Source organism: Pangasianodon hypophthalmus, chromosome 25, assembly GCF_027358585.1.
Source record: "Pangasianodon hypophthalmus isolate fPanHyp1 chromosome 25, fPanHyp1.pri, whole genome shotgun sequence".
Lineage (NCBI taxonomy): Eukaryota > Metazoa > Chordata > Actinopteri > Siluriformes > Pangasiidae > Pangasianodon > Pangasianodon hypophthalmus.
In genome coordinates this window covers 618,390-628,389 of record NC_069734.1, presented here as the reverse complement: position 1 = coordinate 628,389, position 10,000 = coordinate 618,390, and the positions used below count along the sequence as shown (strand labels likewise).

Genomic DNA, 10,000 nt, shown 5'->3' with positions numbered 1-10,000 from the left:
GAGATAAAAGCAGAGATGAAACAACAGATTAAAACAGAAGACGTGACACTACAGACCTTAAACAGATTCAACTGCCTGGGAGCAGAAATTCCTCCTGAGACACCGGTGATCCTGACCTCTTCTGCTCTCCGGACCTGCCTGATCCATCCTGATGCCCTACTTCTGCTTGGAGATCTCATCACCTGGAGATCGCTCTCTGCTGCTGAGGATGACCTCCAACACACACAGCCTGAAGATACATGAGATTACTGTGGATGGTTCCACTTTGAAACCATGAAGATGGCTTTGAACTACAATTCCCACAAACAGTTTTGCACTCGATTCTCCATCAATGAACAGCTGATAACTTCAACAGAACAGACTTCATGTTAAAACTATAATGAAATCAGAAATGACTCTGATGCTCATATTCATAAGCTCCTGGTTACACAACTGCACTATTTGTCCATGTAGTACACAGTTATAGAAGGGAATGATTTAGAATCACACTGACGTGAGACACGTCAGTGAGTGAGACACGTCAGTGAGTGAGACACGTCTCTGAGTGAGACACGTCAGTGAGTGAGACACTTCAGTGAGTGAGACACATCCCTGAGTGAGACACGTCCCTGAGTGAGACACGTCCCTGAGTGTGACACATCAGTGAGTGAGACACGTCCCTGAGTGAGAAACGTCAGTGAGTGAGACACGTCAGTGAGACACATCCCTGAGTGAGACACGTCAGTGAGTGAGACACATCCCTGAGTGAGACACGTCCCTGAGTGAGATACGTCAGTGAGACACATCCCTGAGTGAGACACGTCCCTGAGTGAGACACGTCCCTGAGTGAGACACATCAGTGAGTGAGACACGTCCCTGAGTGAGACACGTCAGTGAGTGAGACACGTCCCTGAGTGAGACACGTCAGTGAGTGAGACACGTCTCTGAGTGAGACACGTCCCTGAGTGAGACACATCAGTGAGTGAGACACGTCCCTGAGTGAGACACGTCCCTGAGTGAGACACGACCCTGAGTGAGACACGTCCCTGAGTGAGACACATCAGTGAGTGAGACACGTCAGTGAGTGAGACACATCAGTGAGTGAGACACGTCCCTGAGTGAGACACGTCAGTGAGTGAGACACATCTCTGAGTGAGACACGTCCCTGAGTGAGACACATCAGTGAGTGAGACACGTCCCTGAGTGAGACACATCAGTGAGTGAGACATGTCAGTGAGTGAGACACATCAGTGAGTGAGACACGTCCCTGAGTGAGACACGTCAGTGAGTGAGACACGTCAGTGAGTGAGACACGTCCCTGAGTGAGACACGTCCCTGAGTGAGTCACGTCAGTGAGTGAGACACATCAGTGAGTGAGACACGTCCCTGAGTGAGACACGTCAGTGAGTGAGACACGACCCTGAGTGAGACACGTCAGTGAGTGAGACACATCAGTGAGTGAGACACATCAGTGAGTGAGACACGACCCTGAGTGAGACACGTCCCTGAGTGAGACACATCAGTGAGTGAGACACGTCAGTGAGTGAGACACATCAGTGAGTGAGACACGTCCCTGAGTGAGACACGTCCCTGAGTGAGACACGTCAGTGAGTGAGACACATCAGTGAGTGAGACACGTCAGTGAGCGAGACACGTCCCTGAGTGAGACACGTCCCTGAGTGAGTCACGTCAGTGAGTGAGACACATCAGTGAGTGAGACACGTCCCTGAGTGAGACACGTCAGTGAGTGAGACACGACCCTGAGTGAGACACGTCAGTGAGTGAGACACGTCAGTGAGTGAGACACGTCCCTGAGTGAGACACGTCAGTGAGTGAGACACATCAGTGAGTGAGACACGTCCCTGAGTGAGACACATCAGTGAGTGAGACACGTCCCTGAGTGAGACACGTCAGTGAGTGAGACACGTCAGTGAGACACATCCCTGAGTGAGACACGTCAGTGAGTGAGACACGTCCCTGAGTGAGACACGTCCCTGAGTGTGACACGTCAGTGAGTGAGACACGTCCCTGAGTGAGACACGTCAGTGAGTGAGACACGTCCCTGAGTGTGACACGTCCCTGAGTGAGACACATCAGTGAGTGAGACACGTCCCTGAGTGAGACACGTCAGTGAGTGAGATACGTCAGTGAGACACATCCCTGAGTGAGACACGTCAGTGAGTGAGACACGTCAGTGAGACACATCCCTGAGTGAGACACGTCAGTGAGTGAGACACATCCCTGAGTGAGACATGTCCCTGAGTGAGATACGTCAGTGAGACACATCCCTGAGTGAGACACGTCCCTGAGTGAGACACGTCAGTGAGTGAGACACATCAGTGAGTGAGACACGTCCCTGAGTGAGACACATCAGTGAGTGAGACACGTCCCTGAGTGAGACACGTCAGTGAGTGAGACACGTCAGTGAGACACATCCCTGAGTGAGACACGTCAGTGAGTGAGACACGTCCCTGAGTGAGACACGTCCCTGAGTGTGACACGTCAGTGAGTGAGACACGTCCCTGAGTGAGACACGTCAGTGAGTGAGACACGTCCCTGAGTGTGACACGTCCCTGAGTGAGACACATCAGTGAGTGAGACACGTCCCTGAGTGAGACACGTCAGTGAGTGAGATACGTCAGTGAGACACATCCCTGAGTGAGACACGTCAGTGAGTGAGACACGTCAGTGAGACACATCCCTGAGTGAGACACGTCAGTGAGTGAGACACATCCCTGAGTGAGACATGTCCCTGAGTGAGATACGTCAGTGAGACACATCCCTGAGTGAGACACGTCCCTGAGTGAGACACGTCAGTGAGTGAGACACATCCCTGAGTGAGACACGTCAGTGAGTGAGACACATCCCTGAGTGAGACACGTCAGTGAGTGAGACATGTCCCTGAGTGAGACACGTCCCTGAGTGAGACACGTCAGTGAGTGAGACACGTCCCTGAGTGAGACACGTCAGTGAGTGAGACACGTCAGTGAGTGAGACACATCCCTGAGTGAGACACGTCAGTGAGTGAGACACGTCCCTGAGTGAGACACATCAGTGAGTGAGACATGTCCCTGAGTGAGACACGTCCCTGAGTGAGACACGTCAGTGAGTGAGACACGTCCCTGAGTGAGACACGTCAGTGAGTGAGACACATCCCTGAGTGAGACACATCAGTGAGTGAGACATGTCCCTGAGTGAGACATGTCAGTGAGTGAGACACGTCCCTGAGTGAGACACATCAGTGAGACACGTCCCTGAGTGAGACACGTCAGTGAGTGAGACGCATCCCTGAGTGAGACACGTCCCTGAGTGAGACACGTCCCTGAGTGAGACACGTCAGTGAGTGAGACGCATCCCTGAGTGAGACACGTCAGTGAGTGAGACACATCCCTGAGTGAGACACGTCCCTGAGTGAGACACGTCAGTGAGTGAGACACGTCAGTGAGTGAGACGCGTCCCTGAGTGAGACACGTCTCTGAGTGAGACACGTCCCTGTGATGTCAGTCGTGCCTCCTGGTTGCAGAAACGCAGAGGGAAAAATAGTGATTTTTAAGAACAAGCCAGAATTTGTTTCTAAAATGTCACATTGTGCTGCTGGGTGTCAGAGGCAGAAAAACGTTCAGAAACTCATTTGCATCCTGTTGAATCGGACACCTTTCCAAGCCAGCAGAAGACGGTTGTTCGGTTGTTCGGAGGGATAACGGGTCCGAGGAGCTCCGTCTGTGCAGCGTTCGTTTCACCTCAGATACGCAGCAGTAGGAATTCCCGGTTCGGCCGGAGCTCGGCTTTCTCTCTGGGTGGAGCTTTTGTGCATCTTCTCCCCGTGTCCGTGTGGGTTTCCTCCGGGTTCTCAGGTTTCCTCCTAAAACCATGGCAGTAAGAGGACTGGCTAAGATAAAACTGCCACTGTGTGTGAGAGTGTGTGTGTGTGTGTGTGTGTGTGTGTGTGGTGCCCTGTGATACACTAGCGTTGTGTTAGTGTAGACTCCGGATCCACCGCCTCCCTGACCAGGATGCAGCGCTAACCGAGAGTGAGTGAGTATAAATAAGAGTAATTTAATGTTTTAAACTGAATCTCAGCTCAGGTGTGTGTGTGTGTGTGTGTGTGTGAGATCTCTGTAATCAGATCTTTTGGACTCTTTGCTAAAGGACATGACGTCCCTCTGGCCAGGTTTCTCACCTCAGTGATCTGTGTGCAGACGAAGAAAATTACTAAAGATCTTTAATAAACGCTGATCTCTGAACCTGAACAAGCGTTTTAAACTCTCGATGATCTGCTTTCACACTTTTAAAAGATGATAAAGATGATAAAGATGATTTGGTAACACTTTCTATGAAGCCCATGCTCTATAATGCATTAAACACTGATTTATAAGTATTGATTAGATGATGCTGCATCTTTATAAATACATTCATGGACATAAGATTAATTAATATTTATAAATCAGTGAAGAATGCATTATGAGCAGGGGCAAGTGCATCACTTATAAATAATTATAACAATAATATAAATGTAGCTGTTATTATAATGAAGTACAGGTCTTGATGTGTCTTTATAAATGTACTTATAGAACAGTAATACTTGCTTATAAATAATTATAAATGTTAAAAGTGTTACTAATGATTTTTTGCAGCATAAACTATTTATTTGTTGAGTTTCAGTTTCTTTTTCTTAAAAACTCCAGTTTCTTTTACAGCAATGATGTTCATGTAATTTTAAGGTTAGAAGAAATAAAAGTAGACCACAGATCCCTTCTTTTCGAGCCCTAGATAGGGAACAACATACGCACTACTGCAGCAGTGAACATGCTCAAAAGTAAGCGCCCCTTAATGTGACGCATTCTGTCTTTTAAAAAACATAATAAAACCCCAAATTTTTCACTATTACAGTCTATAAAACATTAATAAAACGAGCGAGTCACTAAACTCCCTTCAGAGTCTGTGATTCACCATCTGGTTTTACTTATTACTTAATAAATTAGGAATTATTTGGCATAAAAATTTACTTTAAATGCGGTCAGAGATCACGACTGTAAATCCACGAATGTAAATAATTTTAATTATTTGAAATAAATCATTTTCGAAATATTTTATTTAGATTATAAACCTGCACTTCATGAAGAGTTGATATTTTTATTTATTTGCAGTTTGGTGTTGAAGATGGCAGTTAGAGTTCAAAAAGGTTTTTTGACCAATCACATGTCTTGTTATTCAGTCCCTCCACCAATCAGAATTCAGCAACCAATCTGTGCTGAAAATCAACATAAAACACCACAGACCTGTCTGAAATGGAGCTTTTTTATTTTTTTATTAGGTTGGTTAAACCTAACTATTCCAAATAAGTAAAAAATAGGCGTAGAGTTGAATAAATAATCGAATCGAACACACAGTGTTTGCAGAGAAAAGTGGCTAGCTGAATTAGCTAATTATTCCCCGAGTCCGTGCACAAGCTCACATCAGCGCATCATAAATTTATAGAGATTAATTTAAAATATTCACTCGTTCCTCCGCTGGATTCTGCTTCATCTATAATTAATAATTCATCAATATCACACCTGAAATGTCAGAGGAAGAACGAAGGAAGTGGAAGTGGAATAAAAAATATTTTAAAGCAGCTCTGTCTGGAGCAAATTCTTTTATTTAAAAAAAAAAAAGATGAATGATCGTCCGTGTCTGTCAGAGAACCAGATCCGAGCTCACAAAGTCTCCAGCTGGAAAAATCCTTCTAAAAGGTGTTATTTTACCCCGAGCAGAAACAGACAGTTTCATTCGATCCCCTGTGGATTTCACAAAAGCAGGTAAATCCTCCTGAAATCAGCCTGCAATCGTCTCTAAAGCCCTGAGCGTCCGGAGAAAAACAGCATCCCGACTTTAATCCTGTTTTACGCGAGTAAATTGGGACGTGCTCGAGCCAGAGTGGCCATCTCTCTGCTCGCTGCTCGCTCTAATCTCAGTTAAATGAAACAGAGAACAGGTTCTGGAAACAGATCCGTAATGATCTGAGAGGAAAGAGCTGAAGCTGGAACGACGCCGAGGGCTTTTCCTTCTGCACAAACATCACTTCCTGTCGTTTAACTCTCGACTCGACCCCATCGCATTACGCTCCAAGTGCACTCTCACTACAGGAAACTTTCACAAGCACTTTTACTACTTGAAATCTTTATTATTGCTGCTCCTGAGACTTTTCTGTGTAAGAGAACCGACACACTGAGCTTCATCTCACAAAATCTTCTGTAAAACACAGACGCTGTCCACAGAGCTTTCACATCTCAGCAGGACGAGGATCGCTAACCTGCAGAAAGAATTTCACTAATGTGAGCTGATGTGGAACTTAAAACACGATCAGATGTAGAATTATTATTGATAACTTCTGTAACACTGCCACGGATATGCTGGAATTGATCAGAGACTACGATTCCCATCAGCCACTGCACCAAGTCACATGTCTGGTTTCACCTGTTTCACGGTTTTAGTTGATCAGCACTGGTATATAGACGTGTCACGTTTTTCACTGCGCTCTTTGTCTCGTGTTTGTCTTTCTGTTGCTGCGTTATGCTTCTAGTCTCATGTTTATTGTAAAACTCACATAATCACATTCAGTTATAATCTCTGATTAATGTGCGCTTTTCTCTTAATAAAAATGAGCCGTTAGCGTACAGCACTGAAGAACTGTAACTACAGGAGTGTTTTCCACTCGTGTATAAAAGTAAAGCGCTGTTTAATCTAAACGTGTGTGTGATCATTTCTCATAGATGCCAATTAAAGGGACTTTTATTTTTTTGTGCAAACAACAGAAAGTGTTACAAAAACAAAAAAGAAATGATTTAAAAAATTACAAAAAAAGATATTTCTCAGCAGCGTCGAGCGCTGGTTTGTGTTTGTGTTTGTAGTAATGAGCTGAATATTAATTATTAACTGTTAACACACCACTAGATGTTTTACTGTGTGTAATTACATCAAAACATTTACATTTCTTACGTCTTACACAATAAACATCAACTGAGGATAACTGTGTGTGTGTGTGTGTGTGTGTGTGTGTGTATATGTGGGTGTGTGTGTGTGTGTGTGTATATGTGGGTGTGGGTGTGTGTGTATGAGTGCATGTGCGTGTGTGTGGGTGTGTGTTTGTGTGTATATGTGTGTGTGTGTGGGTGTGTGAGTGTGTGTGAGTGTGGGTGTATGTGGGTGTGTGTGTATATGTGGGTGGGTGTGTGAGTGTGTGTGAGTGTGTATGTGTGTGTCTGTGTGTGTGTTTGTGTGTATATGTGTGTGTGTGTGAGTGTGTGTGAGTGTGTGTGTGTGTGTGTGTCTCCAGCTAACTGCAGTCTGACCTTGACTTTCCCTTTCACACTCACACTAAATTGATTTGGGAGGGTTCCTGTAAACTGGTCTTACACACACACACACACACACACACACACATACACACACACACACACACACACACATGTAGAGTTCTTGTTTATATTAAAGTGTTTATAACAAACTAACGTATCTGTCTCAGTGCTGCCTCTCTGTCTGTCCCTCTGTATCGATCTTTCTGTCTCTTTGTCTGTCTGTGTGTGTGTGTGTGTGTGTGTGTGTGCATGTGTGTGCATGTGTGTGTGTGTGTGTGAGTGTGTATGTGTGTGTATATGTGGGTGGGTGTGTGAGTGTGTGTGTGTGTGTCTGTGTGTGTGAGTGTGTGTTTGTGTGTATATGTGTGTGTGTGTGTGTGTGAGTGTGTATGTGTGTATATGTGTGTGTGAGTGTGTGTTTCTGTGTGTGTGAGTGTGTATGTGTGTGTGTGTCTGTGTGTGTGAGTGTGTATGTGTGTGTGTGTGTCTGTGTGTGAGTGTGTATGTGTGTATATGTGTGTGTGTGGGTGTGTGAGTGTGTGTGAGTGTGGGTGTATGTGGGTGTGTGTGTATATGTGTGTGTGTGTGTGGGTGTGTGAGTGTGTGTGGGTGTTTGTGTGTATATGTGTGTGTGTGGGGGTGTGTGAGTGTGTGTGAGTGTGTGTGTGTGTGTGTGTGGGTGGGTGTTTGTGTGTGTGTGAGTGTGTGTGTGTGTGTGTGTGTGTGTGGGTGTTTGTGTGTGTGTGTGTGTGTGTCTCCAGCTAACTGCAGTCTGACCTTGACTTTCCCTTTCACACTCACACTAAATTGATTTGGGAGGGTTCCTGTAAACTGGTCTTACACACACACACTCACATACACACACACTCACACACTCACACACATACACACACACACACTCACATACACACACACACACACACGTAGAGTTCTTGTTTATATTAAAGTGTTTATAACAAACTAACGTATCTGTCTCAGTGCTGCCTCTCTGTCTGTCCCTCTGTATCGATCTTTCTGTCTCTTTATCTGTCTGTCTGTCTGTGTGTGTGTGTGTGTGTGTGTGTGTGTGTGCGCATGTGTGTGTGTAGTGATCTCGGAGTGCAGCATATCTACACATGGTTGTTGCCGTGACGATGTGTGTGTACGTGTCTCCATTGGTGGTGGCCGGCATCGTCATCGGCCTCGTGCTCTTCCTCTCCCTCATCATCATCATCATCGGCAGCATGAGGAAGAAAAAACACTCACACCTCAACACCGATGGTGAGTGATACCAAACACACACTTCACACACTTCACACACACTTCACACACATTAACAAACACTTTAGGACACACTTCACACACGCACTATAACACACACGGTTCCTCTAACAATATTAAAGGAACCAGAATTAAAATGGTTCCAGGAACTATGGCCTAGAAACTAACACTGATCCTGGGAAGCACTTTTGGTAGAAATAGACCTGATGTTAAAGTTCTCAAAAAGGTTCCTCTAATGTCAATGCACCTAAATGTCCTCAGTTCCTGAAAAGGTTCTTGTGGTGGAGACAAACATAAAGTTACTGACTTCTTCTTCAAAAAAAAAGCTTCCGGGTTCAAAGATGTCCCTAACGTTCCCGAATTTCTGAAAATGGTCCTGCGGTTCCTGTAGCTTCAGTTAGTGAGTTCCTGAAAAGGTTCCTGGAGTGAACGGATTAGTTTTCTGAGTGTCTGAAAATGTTTTTTTGTGATTGGAAAGTTCCTGAAAATGTTCCTGAGTTCCTGAAAAAGTTCTTTAGACTATAGACAAAGCTAAAATTCCTGACTTCCTCAAAAAATTCCTGAAATGTTCCAAGTTTCTGAAAATATTCTTGCAGTTAAAACAAGGTTCCTGAAAATTTTCCTGTGGTACAAACAGCTTATATATATTGTATATAAACATATATAACAGTAACAATAATAGTAATAACAATAATATATAATAAGAATGTCGTTTTGGGTGAAAACTATAATGTGACAGGCTGCGTGTTGTTTTTATTTTTTTGGGGCCAATTTAAACCAAAAAGTTGTTTTAGAAGGTTATTAGAAATTTCCACAGAAGGGAATAATTTAGACAGAACAGAAAACACAGCGCTGATTCACTCAGTGAGAGGACCTGTAGCACACACCTGAACATCTCCTGGATGATGACGATGTGATGGAGTGAACCAGACGCTCTTATTGTACACCTGAGCACTGATGGTGCTAATTGTGTTAATAATAATAATAATAATAATAATAATAATAAAGTATACAAAAAGTATTAAAAGTGATTGGACACTTCAGATCTGGGGCTAGGTTTCAGCTGAATCAGACTTTAGGCTGGAGATTTCTGCTGGACCTGGCAACCCTGTTCATGTTCTCAGTTGTTTCAGAGGTTTTATAATATTTTGTATTTTTTTTTTCTCACAGCTGCAGACGGATTTTCGTTCGGAGGTTCGACAGGTGAGCTGAGGTCGGAGTGTGTAGATGAATTTCCTCCTGCGTTTGACTTTGACTCGTACTCGGAGTCGATCCCCATCCCACAGATCAGCGCCATTTATCCTGACGCACCGCCTCAGTGAGTGACCTTTGACCTTTGACCTCTGAGTTTTCCTGTATGTTTGTGTTAGAATTTCTCACACTCCTGCGTGGCGTAAATGGATTCTAGTTTAACCGATTAATGC

General features: G+C 44.6%; 1 protein-coding gene across 1 annotated transcript in view; it reads left to right on the top strand.

Moving 5' to 3' along the window:
* Nucleotides 1–10,000, top strand: part of bean1 (brain expressed, associated with NEDD4, 1) — a 26,892-nt gene that overhangs the window by 1,842 nt on the left and 15,050 nt on the right. Inside the window, exons 3-4 of the mRNA XM_026937499.3 lie at nucleotides 8,405–8,576; nucleotides 9,747–9,894. Of these exons, the coding sequence (XP_026793300.1) occupies nucleotides 8,432–8,576; nucleotides 9,747–9,894 (293 nt within the window). The 5' untranslated portion in view covers nucleotides 8,405–8,431. The remainder of the gene's footprint in view (nucleotides 1–8,404; nucleotides 8,577–9,746; nucleotides 9,895–10,000) is intronic.